This window comes from Athene cunicularia (genome assembly GCF_003259725.1).
Source record: "Athene cunicularia isolate RWA chromosome 1 unlocalized genomic scaffold, athCun1 chr1_part2, whole genome shotgun sequence".
NCBI lineage: Eukaryota > Metazoa > Chordata > Aves > Strigiformes > Strigidae > Athene > Athene cunicularia.
Window position 1 is genome coordinate 70,438,182 of NW_020799092.1, and position 18,585 is coordinate 70,456,766.

General features: G+C 38.7%; 1 protein-coding gene across 13 annotated transcripts in view; it reads right to left on the reverse strand.

Moving 5' to 3' along the window:
* Positions 1-18,585, reverse strand: part of MAGI2 (membrane associated guanylate kinase, WW and PDZ domain containing 2) — a 532,719-nt gene that overhangs the window by 252,281 nt on the left and 261,853 nt on the right. For all 13 annotated transcript variants that reach the window (XM_026868178.1, XM_026868173.1, XM_026868180.1 and 10 more), the window contains one exon: positions 1,833-2,048. In XM_026868178.1, coding sequence (XP_026723979.1) covers positions 1,833-2,048 — 216 coding nt within the window. The remainder of the gene's footprint in view (positions 1-1,832; positions 2,049-18,585) is intronic.

The following is an 18,585-nucleotide window of genomic DNA, read 5'->3' on the forward strand; positions in this document are numbered from 1 at the left end:
GGGGGGGCGGGGGGAGAAGGGGGCTGTCTTACACTGATGCTCATGTATTTCAGTTTGTAACACAGCACATGCCAGTGCCTGTTTCTGGGGTGCTGCCTAGTCATCATTCACACAGAATTTGCCTGGGAGAAGCAAGTGATGGGTGTACAATGCAAGGAGAAAAGCAGGTAAACACTGCCTCTTGATCCAGTTCGAGCTGAAACATACTGCCCTGGAAATTGCTCCTCAGCAATGGTCCATTATGTGGCACATTTCAAATAACTGCAAAGAATGATCTTTCTAATGATTTCTACAATACACATCAGAGACCAAATCCTGCCTTTGCCTTTTTCACTGTGGAAGTATCCTGGCAACAGAGCCAGTGCTGATGTTTTATGTAAGGATTTCTGGGCTTCATCCTTTCCTGCTTAGCTGTGTAGGAAAGGCACTAAGCTACAGAGCATTGCTGACAGATGCAACGTTGTGCAGAAGGGATGAGCAAGGCTCACACAGTATGTGATGGCAATGGTCAGGGACTGATGCTACAGTCCTCTGGCAAGCTAAGAGGGGAGAGTGTGAACCACTCTCAACTCACTGCTCCCTGCCACCCCCAATAAACACAGGAATGGGTTCTGCACAGGGGGTTGATTTGCCCTTACATGTAACATTAGACAACACTACAGAAAAGCATGTGGCAAATACATCCTTGATGGGAAGATATTCAGTTTGATATACTTTCTAACACAGTAGGAGAAAAAAAGTATATATAGAATCTGCAGTATTAATATCTTTTTTATAGTGCTTAGAAGATTGGATAATGTTTTTTTGTTTCACATTAACCAATACATTTAGAGAACTTGCAATATTCCATTTTATTTTCTCATCTATATGATTGTCACTACAGACTTCTACTTCAATAATTTGTTTCAGAATTTCTAAATTCACCAAAAAGGCTTTGGAGAGTTATTTCTCAGAGCGATATAAAAGTCTGAATTCTTTAATCTCCTGCTTGAACAACAACAACAACAAAAATTCCTTAAATGGTATTTCAGAATAAAAATGATTAAGTACTGTAAAATGATGACTTGCTGAAATACTGATGGGGAAACTGATTACCTGCTTGGAAAAAGACTGGGGTGCTCCCTCTCAGGATACCAGTCAGTATCTTGAGGCCCTTTTTTCTGAAGAACTATGATCCAAGGGTAAAACAACAGCTGCCTTTTAGGACTAGACATCTGAAACCTTTATCAGCTTTATGCAGGCTCTGAAACATTGCGGAAAAAGGTCCTTCCTGATAGCATTGCCAGCTAAGTTTCATCGTCCCTGCCACAAATTCGTTAATATGGTGACAACTTCAGTCTTCCACAATATTGCTAAGATTGTGTAACAATTTACAAAATTTCACTTCATAATGCAGCGAGTATCATCGTTTGAAAACAAGGAGGCCTGAAACAGAGACTAAATTCATTTGACCAAATTACAGTTGTCTAGACTCCCTCTATAGTCAGTGGAGAGAAATAGGCACTTATGATTGATTTCCTAACCCAGAAATCTCAAACTGGTCACATGAACTGTATTCACTAAGTAGGTATTTTTCTCTTTGGTCTATAAAAAGGGTTAAAAGGCACTTGTTCAGAGACAGGTATCTTTAGGGTAGGTAAGTGAGATGACTCCCCAAAATGGAGGTTAAGTAATTTGTTTTAGGCTTCAGAGAAATCCTGTTATTCAGGATTCCTGGCTTTCCATCTTGCAAGAACATCTTTACCTGAACATGCATATTCTCACTTTAGAAGGAGGTAACTAGGGACTCTGAATAACAGAAATGCATTGCAAAGAAACAAGGAAGAACAGACCTGGTGTTACTGTCACATCATTTCCATTGACCACAGGTCTTTCTTCTTCTTCTTCCTCTGGTGGTTCAATACCTGTCTTTTCCATATTGCTCACAGACTTATTCCTTTTACGTTTGCCTTCAGCCCCGGGAGTGGCACCTGGGAGGATCTGGTCTGTTACATTTAACAGCAATGGAGCTGGTTCTGCTGGTGGCTTTGGAGTGCCGTAATAGTTGTCTGGAAAGAAAAGAAACACAGAAAGTTGCAGAAATACATATGCTGCTGCTTCTTCTTTTGTTTTAGATTTATGGAATCATGTGAAGTAGGATCTGATTCATGAGCTAATATAAAGATTAGTTCAAATTGTTTTCATACCTGACAAATACGCACCACACCAGAGCTGGGGTTTTTTTATTTCAAACTGTTAGTTAGGATAAGTTAGCTGTGTAACATTTATGCCACAATACAAAAGTTTCTGAAGGGTCAAAAAGACCATAGAAGTATTGGCTACTTGCTATGTTATGTAATTTTCATGCCCCACATTCTCCCACCCGTTTAGGAAGTCAATAACTGTTCAACGATTCAGAGTTTTGTAGTTTTCAGCAATGCTAGCATCCCATTTTTCACATTGGTCCAATTTTTGCTATTCATGAGCTCCAGATTTGTAATAGTTAATGCTGATATATTCTCAAAGAAAGCTGAAACCTTATGCTTTAGGTTTTAAAATTATCTCAAAGCACTAAGGAATTCTGAGAAGACTTAAGGTGGCTGACAGATTACTCTCTCTTTGTCTCTCATGAAATTTCTGGCAACTTCCTCTGAATCATCTACTTTCTGTCAAAAGGATTATTAGATTAGATGGACCATGGTCTGATCTTATCTATCAATATCTGTATGTTTGCATTTCTAGAACATCTGCTTTCAAAACTGGTTTCTTACTGATACATTAAATTTGTCTTCAAAAATATGGTTAAAAATGAAATATTAAAATAATTGAATGATATTAACAAAATAGCAAGTCCTCTCTAGCTCTTCCTCTCAAGGAAGTGAATATAAAGAGTAATATATAACATAAAGATAAAAATATGCTATTTATGCAGAGTTATCTTTTTTTTTCATCAGCAAGTTGCATTGAAGGGCATTGAACACATTGCTTTACAAGTAGATTTTCAGCAGTTAGTATGGGAATTTAAAAATACTGTCCAGCTCTGAGAAACTTTTCCAAAGAAAAAAACCCTGTGTAACGATATTAAGTTGCTGAAGATATTTGTAGACATGCAACCATTTTTTAATTCTTATCCCATAATTAGGTTTTCTGTGTGATCAAATAATACTAGCAACTGGTCAAAATTATTTAATCCACATATGAGTGTTACATAGAGAAAGAAATATGTTATATCTGCAGTCAACCATCTTAAGATGCATTTTGCAGGCAGAGTAAAAATGATTTCTGGTACTAGTATTGCTGTGTGTTTCCAATGAATTGCAATGTTCAGCCACAAAACCACCTCAATACAGGTAAGTAATTGAGCAGTCTTGCAACTACTGAATAGTCTATGAATTTTTGCAGTGGTTTAGCAAAATGATATTCATAACAGATGTTTCTGTAATTGTAATACACTAGAAAAATTTACTGTGTTAAACGGACCAATAATAATACTATGGGCTTAGGGATGGCACAGAAAAAAATTGACTCACTGAAGATTTTCTTCTGATTTTGAGATGGCAGGAGGTTTAACAGAGAGCCCCAATGCTAGTAAGGCAATGAGTCGTGCCTTTGGATGGCTGGCTCTGACCTGCCCTCCCACAGTCTGCAGGAGGTCTCTCTGACTCCCAGATTTCTAGCAGGGAAGCAGGATTTGTAGTCTAAGGGGCAAAAGGAAATCTACACTGATCCACTCACAAAACTGTACCTCCAAAATATGTCAAAATCAGATCTGGTCACAGTCAAACTTCTAAGCTTTGACAGTGCAAGGTATTTTCAGAGTACCTGAAAAATGGCAGTCTTGAAAGTGGCGCTCAGTTGGAAATCTACTTCTGTATTTCCTTAAGAGCATGTTACCTTTGTCAGCAAGATTGCATGACTGAAATATTAAACATTTTGAAAAAAGGATTCCTCAATTAAAAAAATTCCTCCCTGACCTAAGCCATTTTACCACTCTGAAAGTTAATCAGTGCCCACAGATGCCATAAACTTCACAAAACTTGTATGTACCAATTTCCACTGATTTCATAAATATCAGCACAATCCCAGGGTCCTAGGACCAGTGTGATACAAACTGTGAAACTGAAAGTGCAGTACCTTGGCTTATTGTCCTTAGTTTTGCCATTGTCCTACAAAATTAAGTGCAGTGGTAATTAACAGTAATGCTAATATCCTGATTAGAAGATGTGCTTTAAATGAAGGACATGTTCATTCTATTTTTGGATATTAAACACTTTTTAACTTCAGCTGACTGAATGCATTAGTTAGTGAGAGACAGACGCAAAAGTCATAGCAAAAACATTTCTATGAATATGACATATGTAAAAATATAATAAACAGAAATGCATATTTAAGAACCAAGGAGGATTCCACTCTTCCAGTCTCAAACTGAAAATACAGTATAATTTCCAGCTTCTGTCCTCTAACATAACATACTATATGCTTTATAATCCAGTAACCTTTGATTTAAAAGTGTTTTGCATTATTATTTGCTATGCGTGTATCTATCTAATCAGTGTATCATAAAAATGATGAGAAGATCCGTATATAGGATTTTAATGAAGGAGCATTAAAGAATTAAAATCAATGTAAACTGTATCTTCTATCCAGAAGGTTCTCAGTGTCTTGAAATTCCTTGCCTAAGCCTTAGAAATTAGCATTAGATCTAATGGGAGACTCATAAAGCCTCAGCAGTTGTCATATCTAGGCATAATGCAAAGACTAAATGTTTAAACATCATAACTTTTGTCGCAATAATGTTTGGAAAATATCTGAGAACAACATCTCTTTCATCTTGCCTGAGCAAAGGACAGGGCTGGTTCAAGATGTTACTGCTGAAACACTAATCAAAAGGCCCTGAAGTTGAACTTCCTTGAAGTACAAAAAGCACACCAAATAAATAATTTCTATTGTTTCATTTTAAAAAAGGAATTAATAAAAAAAAAAATCTTGCTAAAAGAAAGCATAAATCCCATGCTTACTGACAGTCAAAATATGCAGTAGTTAGGACCTTTAAAAAAAGGAATGGAGCACAAAACAGAAAACACCTTTATAGCAGTATACAAAACCACACTGTACTCTCCTTTTTTATACTGACTGCTGTTCTGGTACTTGCCTCTCAAAAATTACATGGGGGATCTAAAGAAAGGCAATTAAAGCTTGGAACTGCTTAAAGTGATTTGGAGTTTTTAACTTGGAAAGGGGACAACTGAGGGGGGATATGGCAGATATGTATAAAATCAGAAGAACCCTGGGAAAGTGCCTAGAAAATAAATGAATGGATGCTTGGCTTCTCACCACATGAGAACAAGAGGATGCCCAATGAAATTAGCGGGTTTAAAACAAGCAAAAGAAGTGGGTTTTTTTCACACAGCAAAAGAGAATAGTGGCATTCACTGTCAGATGCTGACAGTATCATAAATACAGTCAAAAAGAAATTATACAAAGACCAAAAAACCTATGAAAGCTTATTAAATATAAAAGTACAAATTCTGAATCAAGAGTTCCATACAATACAGATCAGTGGAGTGCAGAATGTATCTCTGCATGCCTTCCCTGTTCTTACATTTTTTGCCTTAACATCTACCAAGGGGCAGTAGTAGAGACAGAGCATGAGGCTACAGTTTCCCTTGGACATTGTGCAGCTGCTTCTTACTCAGGTGCCTCCTTGTCGTATTTAAAAAATGTGTGCATACTCCTCTGCCACCCCAGAACAAAGTCAAGAGGTCAGTTTAAGCCAGCAGAATTTAAGCTAAGGCCTGACTAAAAGCCTTCATGCACACAGGCAGCGCAGAACACGTATTTGATTGTGGAGAGGCTACCACTGCTTAATCCATCTTGCTGCTGTGCCTGATTGTCTCAGTACTTCCAACCTGTTTCTGAGTACAACTGAACACTGGAGATGGTCTAACCCAACTCGTTTGACTCTGCTGCCAGAATGCCTTGGAAGCCACAGCACAGTTAGAATTACCGAGTATTCCTTGGCACTCCTAACTGTATGAAAAGGTCTACCTAATTGTGCAAAGAGGGAGTCAGAAAAAATTACTGGGGAGGTTAGTCCTGATGACGGAGACCACATCAGAAAGTCAGAAAGTCAGTAGAAGCACAAAAAGGAGAAAACGAAGAGGACAAAGCAGCTATTTTTTTTTCTTAACCTGAGCTCACCTATGTCAGGAAGCAATAAGACTTTATCGATGAAGTGCTTGATGATGAAGCAATAGATCTAACTTGCTTCCTGAGAAAAGGTAAGCCCTTATGGAAGAAAAAAAAAGACAAAGCATTTGGGTCATAGTAAAGAAGCAGAAGAATCATCACATTGAAATGATAACAAGACTCAGTTCTACTGACGGTCACTATACCGATGCGCTTGACACCCAGTGATCCTGGACATAGTTATAAATGCCTTTCCCATGATGTGCTCCATTTTGCTCTACATTGCAGGGAATGACTTACATTCACTTTCATCCACCTGGCCTTGCTGAGCACCTTCACCATCAGTCCCCCCATCCTGCCTCCCCTTCTTCAAAGAAAGCACCCAAAAAGCAGCATAGAGCTGACATCTCCATGTTCCATCCTTCTGCATGGGGAAGGGAGAGAAAGGGCTTTTTGCCAGGTCTGCATCCCTGGCTGTGCAAGAGGACCTATTTATTCCCTTAGCTCCCAGCACTGGCCAACCTGAACCATCAGACTGTGCAGAAGGGGGCTGTCACTGGTGTCCTGGTTCAGCCAGGATAGAGTAAAGTTTTCCCCAGCAGAGAGAGAGAGGGGGAAGGGATCTCCAGCCGGGTTATTCATACCATGCTGACGTCAGGTCCGGGGGCGGAACCTTTTCCTTGCTCCTTGGTGGGTACGGGAGGGAATTTTGCTTTCCGTAAACCAGCTAGCGGTATTTCTCTCTCTATATCGTTTGTCTTGTTCACTGTTATTGCTGTTTATTGTTGTTACCATTGATACTGTTGTTATTCAGATTGTTCTATCACTCTGTTGTATTAAATCTCTTGTTATTTTAGCCGGGGTCTGTGTCTAACTTCCAGCCCAACCAGCGCAGGTGGGGAAGGGGCAACGGCCACGTGGTCCCTGATCCCGGCAACGATTAAAACTTGCACAACTGGGAGAGTCCTTGGCTCCCGAAGCTCCACCAGTAACATCTTAGAAATGAAAAAGTCTAGTATAAAAATGTAAGTATTATGAAAAGTTAAAAGTAGTGCTGAGAAATTAGGAAATTATAGTAAGAATGAACAATCAGACAGAAAATGAGAGGTGTGCCAGAGCCAAAAGCTTTTAATATAAATACTTCCAACTATGGCATGACTCAGATTCTGAGCCCACAATGAGATACACGTTCTTTTTCACACTTATTTTTAGAGTGGGATGAAACAATATGCTGGTACAAATACACCCTTGCTTCTGCTTATTCAGCACCCTTATTTAGATTGCTGTCTGTACTGTTTATAAAACTTTGAATTGCTGAAGTATCATTCAAAATTGTGTGAGTCAGCCACAACTCTAGGAAACGAAAGACAAACCTTATTTTTCAGTTATTAGAGGAATAACTGCAAATGTTATGATGAATGTTAAATCTCGACATATTGCTTTTGTGGTCACTCGCTAGTGATAATAAATTAAGGGGAAAGCACTCTGAAGTCTAATTGTTGTCTGGATATAAGGGTTACGTTCGGTATTTTAACAGCTCAAAACCAAATAAATATAGAAAAATAACACACTGCAATGGTATACAGAGTTTTTGGTGGGAACAAATTAGCTTAATTTTTAATTAAAATAATAATGTGAAAAAAAAGTGAAGATTTTATTATCTCATTCAAATATTTTATTATTTGATCCAAAGGTGATAGCTGCATTTGTTTATGACTGGAGGTCTATCACATGTATCAAGAAGCATCTGTTTATAATCTATGTCTGTTTATAATCAATGTCCAGATGGAGATCGGTGACGAGTGGTGTCCCTCAGGAATCCATACTGGGACCAGTACTGTTTAATATCTTCATCAATGACACAGACAGTGGGATCGAGTGCACCCTCAGCAAGTTGCAGATGACACCAAGCTGAGTGGTGTGGTGGACACATCTGAGGGATGGGATGTCATCCAGAGGGATCTGGACAAGCTTGAGAAGTGGGACCACGTGAACCTCATGAGGTTCAACAAGGCCAAGTGCAAGGTCCTGCACCTGGGTCGGGGCAACCCCCAGTATCAATACAGGCTGGGGGATGAAGGGATTGAGAGAAGCCCTGCAGAGAAGGACATGGGGGCACTGGTGGATAAAAAGCTGGACATGAGCCAGCAGTGTGCACTTGCAGCCCAGAATGCCAACCATATCCTGGGCTGCATCAAGAGAAGTGTGGTCAGCAGGTCGAGGGAGGTGATTCTCCCCCTCTGCTCTGCTCTTGTGAGATCCCACCTGCAGTGCTGTGTCCAGCTCTGGGGCCTCAGCACAGGGAAGACATGGACATGTTGGAGCAGATCCAGAGGAGGGCCACAGAAATGGTCAGAGGGATGGAAAACTTTTCCAATGAGGACAGGCTGAGAGAGTTCAGGTTGTTCAGCCTGGAGAAGTCTCCAGGAAGACCTTATTGAAGCATTTCAATACCTACAGGGGGCTCATAAGGAAGATGGGGAGAAACTTTTTAGCAGGGTCTGTTGTGATAGGACAAGGGGTAATGGTTTTAAATGAAAAGAGGGCAGATTTGGACTAGATATAGGGAAGAAATTTTTTACAATGAGGGGGGTGAAACACTGGAACAGCTTGCCCAGGGAGGTGGTAGGTGCCCCATCCCTGGAAACATTCAAGGTCAGGTTGGATGGGGCTCTGAGCAACCTGATCTAGTTAAAGATGTCCCTGCTCATTGCAGGGGGGGGTGGACTAGATGACCTTTAAGGTCCCTTCCAACAAAACTATTTTATGATTCTGTTCTATAATGCAGGTGTTTGAACATCAGCTAAATGGTAGTAAAAGTAACAATTTTGGAAGCAACAATGAAAAGAGATCTAAACCCAAAATCTCCATCTGTTGTGGCCCACAGCCTGCAAGCCCTGCCATGTCAGGCTCAAGTCTGCTGCAGCTGGGAGTCCATGCATTGAGCATTCTTCAGATGCAAATTTAAGTGTAGGTTTCTGGCAACCTCCAGAAGAGAGCAGGAAAGGAAGTCTTTGGTTTTGGTGTTGCTCTGGACAGGCCCCACACAGTGGCAGCATAACCAGAAGTGTAAGATCATACGTGATTGTTGTCTTTCAAACTTTGCATTCAATTTTCACAGCCAAAACAGCCCAGGTGAATGGTTCTCAGACATCTCTGAAGGATTTGGTATTGTGTGCAGTGGATTTTGAAGACAGGAAGAATGCCTAAAGGTCTCCATGGACCTCCTGAACTCTGTGTAGACCTCCAGGAACCAATCAAGTGGTGTCACCATGCTCTCACTTCACTTTGCTGTCAGATCCACACATCACTTTACCGTGGAAGTATATCCAATCACCTGGCGTCTTCTTGCAAAATTATTTTATTCTAACATTGCTGGTCACCTGTACATTTCATTCTTTTTTATGTCATGAAATATGTTCTGCAGTACAAACACACTAGTACAGAATATTTTAAAACTGAAAAAGCTCCCTCTCAAAATCCTTACAACCATCTTAAAAAATTCTCAAAGAGGAAAAAATTAGTGATGTATTTTAACAAAAATCAAGACAATTACCACCTCCTTAAGGAAGCTTAGCAAACTTCACCCACTCACCCTGAGTGAGTAATTTATTTTGACGGGTGACTGTAGCATAATTAGGGCTTTTTTAATCATTGCTGTGAGATTGGGTGAGTAGATTGTTCTTGGGTTCATACATTTTCATGATGGTTTTGCAATACTGCTTAATGGATCAAAGTTGCAAAACTCAGTGTGGTGCCAAAGTAAGTGCAATTAAAAAATGAAGCCTTCTAAAGCCTTTAGATTTTAGATTTACATTGGTATTATTTTTATGCATGGTCTTGTGCGATTGAGATGGCAGAGAGGCCAGGAGAGGTTGCAGGTAAGATCTCTCAGGATTTGGAGGAAAAAAAATTATTAAATATAGATTTGTGATGATGTTTTTCAACAAGAGCTCTTCTATTGTGTTCTCTCAAATATTTACAAGCAGAGTTATACTTTTACTAAGATATTTACTGCTCCTTTTAGTTTCTCTACTTTCAGTCAGAAACTGAAGATCCCAGAGAAGTCTTTGCCCTTCTTTTTCTAACTAAGCCTTTGAATCCAGATTGCCTAGTTCTCTGAGCCTTGCTATTACATTAACGTCTGAATTAAAAATACAAATTAAAATTTATTTACTTTGGGAGTGCTGTCAGAATGAGTTACACATGATATACAGAACTAATTCCATACTTGTTGGATATAGATATCCTCAGGGCTACTTGTTATAAAGTCTGTTTTTCACCCTTGCTATTTTCTAACTGTACCAGGCTTTAGCTATGGCGAAAGTTACTCAAAAGTAATATTTTCCAGAGATCACAGGGTTCTGCTAGAACAGAGGGGTCACAGGTATTGCCTGTGCCTTCCCAACAAACACTTGAGCATTTTCTGGCAGGGGCTGTCCAGCTGTTTCCCAGAGGCAGGGAGATTTTTGATGCCTTGTGTTGCTGCGACTCCTCCCCAGGCAGAATTCTCATTTGGGTTGGTCTCTGCAGCTTCTGTTAACAGACGTTGGGCTGATATGCTAACTTCTGTGTCAACTAATGACATTTTAATAGCTGGCTTCAGGATTGTCTATTCATCTACATTAAAATTAAATCACTAATTATAGCTGTGAATTTTTGCCCGAGTGTTCTGGCCCCCCGTGAATGCAATAGCAGAAGAAATTTCTAAATTCACAAATACAGGAATAGAGACAGACAGGCTGTCAAACCTTCCAACATGACAGACCTGGTCTTCTCTTACTTTCAGACCACAACTACCCCTAATAAGAATCTCTCTTTTCAAGACAGACTGGGGAAGACTGTAAAAGTAAGGTTATATGAGTTTGTTTCAATTATTTAACTGGTGTTTTTCAATATAAATATCAGTAGCAAATCAGTTTTTTATAACCTTACGGTATTGGTAAGAGTACATAAGATCTGCATAGGGGATGACTAAAAAAATTCTTATTTTCAGAAAATTTGAAGACCCCAAAATGAAGGCATGCAAAGTTAATTTTCATTTAAAAAACGTATTTTCCTGAGAAATGTCACTTCATGCTTTAGTGTATTTCAGAGAGTTCAGACTCCTGAGTTTTCTTCATCTGTTTCCATAGTTCCATTTTACATAGCCGCTTCTTCTTTTAACTAAAGTATCCCTTTTTTTTTTTTTTTTTTTTTTTTTTTTTTTTTTTGCATTAATTAGATTTTTTTAAATTAATAATTTAGCTATTTGCAGTAGCCCATCTACAAATTTAGGCACATTTGCAGGATGAATCCCTAAAAATTCTGTGTAAGAGTGCAAGTAGAAAGAGGAATTTCACCATTACAGAATCAGATACTGACGGAACTCTTTCCACCATCCCTTTAATTCCTACCAGGACCAAACCATATGAACAGATACAACCCTCCTGAGTGCTAGATCTCACACAGTTGGGAAATAACAGTTCTCCCATCAGACCTGGGAATCCCATGGGTCGAAGTTATAAATACATTTCAGATAAAGTAACTATAAACCATCCTGTTTTAAGACCAGGTAGAGGTGGCTATAGAGAGGAAACTGTCTTGCTTTCAGATTCCTCAGAGATTAAGGTCCTGACCTTATTTCTCCCAAATATTCTTCAAGTTTGTATTTCTCTCTGAGAAGCAGAACAAATCAATTTTAGATAATGCCCTAGAAGAGAGATGACTGCTTATCAGATGCAGCAGTGTGCCGCATGCACTGCACATCATCACAGATCTCCCAACTACCAGCAAATATGAAGTGCCCTTTAGCTTCCATGTTTTGATCTTATACTAAGCACAGCATACCAGAAGTGAAAAATCTAGATAGAGCTCTTTAAAAGGATACTCCTACTTATTTAAAGAAAATCATGGACAAAGGGACAGGAATTAATAATTAATACAAAAGGGCATTTGGACTTCACAAGCAAGAATCACAGTGGTGTGAATGTAGGATATTGGAAAAAGACTGTGCAGCAATAGAACTTGATAAACACATTAGTAACTATTTATTATATTTGTGCACATTTTAAAGCAATTCTGTCACCTGACCTCATCTTCTAAAAGGCAGTAGTACAATCTGAAACCTCTGCTTTCCCATAAAAAAGACATAGTTCGGTTCCTAAACAGTATATTCTTTGCTACAGCTAAGCACAGATACTGAGATATTTTCCACAGCACATACATCTTTTTTGTTATGAGCTAGCTGTTGTTGTCTGGATCCAGCCCTTGAGTAGTCACTTGTTGTTGTGTCTGATCCCTAAATGACATGAGAGAGTAGGTTTTTAACTCATTTCACTTTTTTTTTTCTTAGAAGTTAGATGTCTAGTTTAAAGTAAACAGCTCTGTCTGCCCATCTGCCCTGGGATGGATTGACTTCTGGAAGTGTACATGGTTTTGGTTGATGACAAGAAGCTCCAGACACCTTTTAGATGGTTAATGATAGATGATATGATCCAGACCTTTAATAACCAAGATCTTTCTGCCGTCATTTAAGGATTTAGGCTTAACAGACTATGAGATTGCCTAATTCCCTTGAACTCTGATTTTGTATAATTCATACATTATTGCTAAGGTTCTTGTAGAAGTAAAAATCCTTTACCCTATTAGACAACAACTTGCAGCAGTGTCCCTCCCTTCTGACAGTAGTGCCTACATGGTTTTACACATTTGCAAATGATCTGGAAAGGAAATAAGAAAAAAGACTAAGAGCATTTCTAGACAAAATTTTATTGAGTTAATCTGGACCACCGAAGCGGATATTTTTGAAGCTTCAAAAGGATTAAAAAAAAAAAGTGTATGGGAAGGCATCATGTTAGATGAAATTTATTATTGATAAATTCAAACCAGGGAACCATCAGGTTGTAAAATAACTATCCTTTCTAGAAAGATACCGGCATATCTTCAGACAGCTCACTGTACAGTAGCAGCTTCCTTCTGCTAAATAATAAGAAAATCTCGAACCGTAAACTGGAAGGCAGATTAAGGAAGGAACAGAATGATGTGTAATGCAAATGTTTAATAATCTGTTTAAGAACTTTATTGCATACAGTCTTGGCCCAGACTTTTTTTAAGGGAAAAAAACTATATAAATAAAAGATGTTCTGAGAAAATCAAATAAGATTATAAACTTCCTATAATAAAAATCAAATGTATTTCAGTTGTACAAACCAAATGTATCTATGTAATAAGGTGGCAAAAATGAAAAGATATGATAAAAGTAAATAAATACAAAATTTACATAAAATTGAAGGTCAGTGAGAGGAAGCACCTGCATTCAAAATCAATTAAACTGTAGAACTTCTGAAGTTTTTTAGATTAGGTTTTGAGTTAAAAACGGGAATAAGTTTCAAGAGCATACAATTATGCCAGAAATTTCTGAGAGATTACCTGCACGTTGAATCAATCCATAGTTGCCACAGATCTATCTAGAAATGCTGTGTGTAGAGGAACACGGATCGGGTGAAGTTTACTCAAAAATGAATACTGTAGTGGTCTTTATAGTCCTGAGAATTGCCTGATCTCTCTTTTGCCTGAGACAAGATGCTGGATTAATGCCCCCACCCCTGGTTTGATCAGTACTGTGTTTCCTCTCTTTTTTTGAGGCTTATTTTGAAAGCTGCATTTATAGACACCTTATACAATTTCACAGTGGCATTTTCTCTGGGTTGTAGTTGGAAACCTGTCATCTCCAACTTCCTCCAACTGCTACCAGAGAAAGTTATCTTGCCAATTGGAGAGGTACATAGGGAATCCTTGCCTTATGGGCCTAAAGAGGCATCTGTAGATTGTCCTGGATAGTCATCTTGCACAATGTGAATAAATCAGATTTCTCTATTGTTTCTTCCCTGAAGGAGTTGTCAGAATAAATAAAAATACTTTGTAGAGTCTCTTAGTACTTCTAGGTAAAGAAAATAAAACCAGAAACTTCCAAAAAAACCCAGAGAAAAAAACCCTATATAAATTCTGTTTTCATCAACAGAAGATTATTATTTTGTCACATTAATGTAAATCATCAGGGTTTTTTAAGGTAATTCAGTATTATAAATCCTAAACACTAAGCAATAACACAACACTTAATGGAGATACTGTGTTCCTGTTTTCCCTTAAAGCTAGTATGATACTTCTTTTTAACATGGTATTTTTCTACTCAATTTGCTGTCTACCACCTTGGTCCTGATATGACAGAGATATAGAGATTTATTTTTATCATGGGAATTTTAATCCCTAACTTTACAACCAATGAATTCTTGTGCTATAACAAGGAATTTTACCTCCTCCAGGGCTCAGTTACTACATAAAGATGCATGATGAGGCAATCCCTAGTCCTAAAAATCTGTCCTAAAACCCCACAACCTACAAGTGTTGTAACACAACTTTCAGCCAGGAGAAACAAAAAAGGTTTAACAACTAATTGGTTTTGAGTCATTCAGAACAATTCAAATTAGAAACAAACTAACAGATATTGGGAATGATGTAATTGGTATTTCCAGGGGTGAGTTTGTTACATGTTAGTAGAAGAACAGAGGAGGGAGATAGTCTTGATGAATGAACTTGGCCACCGGATGAGTCTTCTCGCCCTAAACTATATAATCAGGCTACTTCTGGCGTGCTCTTCTTCAGGTCCCATAAATTATAAGCTTCACAGTGTCATTCTTCCAAAAGAAGGAAGGGAGAGTCACCTTCATCCAGTAGCTAGGGCACTCTCCGAGAGTGCAAGATGAGATCTTCCACTGTCTCTGTTCTTCAGCCATGAGACTACCATGAAAGTGGCCATGATGCTACCTAGAAAGTATTATCACCACCTTGAGGGCCTGGGCATTTTGCCATGTGTCCAACTTGTATTATACATTCTCTGGGCATGAATAGGACTGTGGAAGTGTGTGGGATATAGTTGCTTCCCACTCATTTCTCGACTATGACAGTATTTAGGCCCAAATAGAGACTTTGGTCCCAAGGCCATGGAGGTCTCTGAATGCACGGAACTGGAGAAATGCAGCAGCTGTCAATGCTGACTGAATTAAGTGTTATTGGAGCTGATGGTCTGAATTTTGCTCCTAATTTATGCTAGAAAGATACAACAGAAATGGAATTTACAACAGTGAGAGCTGTAGATGCAGCTGATCAATGGCAGAAAAAGTGGTTGTTAAAAGACAAAAAGAGCTTTCACTTTGTCTCTCTAAGATGACATCTAATAATTGCCTGAATCCAGTTAGACAAATAATTAAAAATAGTAAATGAATTGTTATTTACCAGGTTGGCTATTCAAATAATTTCAAAATAAATAAATAAATAAGAAATAGCTGAAAAATCTGGTCTTTATTTGTTTTCTGTCAAGGACAGCCAAATGTTTTTAATGTGTGGTCTGCACAGACATTACAGATTGAAGCCAACATGCACAACTGTCCAAGTGTTTCTTATCTCTCTCTTTTTCATTGACACACTGTGTTGCTCCAGGGTACTTTTTGTTGGCTGTCCTTGTTTTGCCTGCCCGCTTCATTTCTGATCCTAAAATCCTGTTCCAGGGTAAAAGACTTTTCTACTTTTTCATGGATACCTCTTGACTCTGCCCTGTGAGCCAGTGGAAGCAACAAAGGGAATTAAATGCACAAACATCTGTCTCTGTGTGACTTTATTTTTTGAACACTGCACCTGATAAAAATTCTCTGGTAAATGCTAAGCACTGACCAGGTCCTAAGGAAAAGCTAGAGGGTTAGTCTCCAGTCAACATTGCTCTATGAAAAAAAAAAAAAAAAAAAAAAAAAAAAAGTTTGGTATATGTAAATTCTCTAGGTAAAATATGCATCTGTGAACCAAGGACTCTTCCAATCTGCAATAACACTGTGCTCTAAAGACTGTTACAATGTTACACGTTCCTCCTGTGAAATAAAGAAGTCACAATCTCAAATTCCAAGTGTATCAAACGGCCCAATGTTTTAATTATATCAGAACCTTTACAGAACACCTGTATTTTCCAGGACCTTTATTCCATCATGAAACTACTGTCTACCCGCCACAGATATCAAAGATCTGATTCTTCATTTGTATGAACATAAATCAAGTATTTCCAGTGAAGGTAATGGGTTTCCTGTATTATGAAGGAGATGCAAAGTTCAAACATTTAAAAAGTGCAATTCTGTGAAACAAAGGGGGTTGTTTGGAGATCCTTGAGTGATTACTTATGACAGGATTCACCATATTTAGTCATGTAAATGGCAAATAATTTTTCTTTAATTTTCATTCTGGAAAGAAAATGGTTGGGAAGAATCACAAAGCAATAAAACCCTTGAACACTTATGCAACACTTCACATTTCAAACTGTTTCAGAAATATAAAGCAATTAAGCTGTCGTTATGATTTATACTAAGGGAGACAAGAAATATATAAACAAAGTCAAACAGAGATGCAGGGCTCCAAACTACAGTTCTGTGAGTTACAAATCATAGAAACAGCTTAGGGATGTAGTGCACAGAGGACGGGGCTAATCCTGGGAACTGGAAGATAAAGCCATGGAGCAGACTGAGTAATAGCTAATACATTATTACCTAGTTACTGGTGAATGGTCAATTCTTTTCATACTCAACACAGAACACTTAAGTACACCACTTGGCTAAATAAGCATTATCAGCTGTGCCATTCATCACTGCAAACATCTATCATTCATTAGCTCATTAACGACCTTCTTGGGATATCTGATTTACAATGCAATCACCCTTAGTACACTTGTCTAAATAGATAACCAAAGGGCAATTAAAACCAGTACCCACACCAGACTATTAGATGGTTTAAGGAGAAATATCTATGCTACTGGTTCCTTTTAAAAGTACACTGTTAACATTAGGAGCATAAATGTTAATTGGAGTAATGACTTCATTCAGCAATTTCTTTTCTACAAGGCCATTTGGATCAGAATCCAGCTCCTCTGTTTGAAAGGGCAAGTTCTTTTTAATTAGGACAGCTACTCCATTGGCACTAGTAATAAATGAGAGAAGAGATAAAGGTCTCACCCACCAGGATTTTTCCATTTTTTGTTTCTGTGTAGCATTCAGTATTTTAGAAAAAAAAAACAGTTTTAGTCAGAAAAATAGTCCTCATTCTTTTAATGTTAATGCACATCTTTTACAAACATTTATTTGCAGCTCAGATATTCTCATGGTCATTTTTGAGATAAATTCTCTTCCCTGCATGCTTGAGTGGGCAGAGCAGTAACTTTAGGTCATTGCTATTCCACTAGATCATCCCCCTAAGGCAGAGGTCTGTGCCAGAGTGAGACTAGTTAAGAAAAAGCTTCAAAGACTATTTAATTTCAAGCCTTCTCTGCTTTTGTGCATCTCTCACCCTTCAATCACGCCCTGACCCTGTCAACGCACAAGCATGCAACTGGGAGAGGACGGGCTGCTCTTAGCAACGGTAATGCCCAATGCCTTGCCTAGTGCTGACCTGAGCTTCAAAGCAAAGGCGTTCTGATTTGAACCTGGAGAAATCAGAACAGGAACAGACAGAAGAAGAAAAAAAGTGTGGGCTAGGGAGAAAGAGCAAGGGACGCACCACTGCACTGGAAAGGCAGGAAACCTTTTTCCTCATCATTCTTGCCTAGACTGGAAAAGCCTTATGAACTTTCAAAAGGCCACTGCCACTTTTCCTCTTAAAAGCTGGGGTACATTGTTAAAGAGGAGGTTGGATTCTTACCAGTTCAGTTCCTAGCAATATTTCTTAACTCTGCCCTTTTAACTGGTGGGCATCTGTATACACTGGGCATATGCATTTACAGCTATTAGTACCAAAGGATGGTCTTAAATCATCACTAAGATAAAGGTGTCGGACAAGCAGTGATGGGACAAAAAAAGATGTATCCACCAAGGCATAACAGGAGTTGCCTCTAAATGTACTGCATTTAATCACACCCATGATACTGTGGTAAAAGGCAAAGAAGAGCCTACATTCATGACAGAGAGCTGTGATGAGGCTGCAGTTACACTATTACTTCACATGTCAGAGCAGCAGGGTGCAAAGGCTGATCTTGATACTCCCAGAGGCTCTGAAGTACCACGTTGCTGCAGGTTCCGAGACCCACAGGTAACATTCCTGTCCCTAAAAGAACAAAGGATAAGAAGGACTAGACATGGGAGCCAGTCTTTGGCTAGTTGATATGTACAAATTCCTTCTGGACTCTAGTATTGCTCTGTGAGCTCATGGGAAAGTTAGGTGTGCAGAAGCCTAATGTATAGTCCTCTACAAAAAGTAATAACTAGCAGACAAGATAAGAATATTCTATGGAGCAACCTATGTCTCCTCTTAGCATCAGAAAGGATGGCAACTTATGCAGCCAGATGTGTACACATGTATATACATATGCTTACACACACATATATGGTAGCAATATCATGCTCGGGCAAG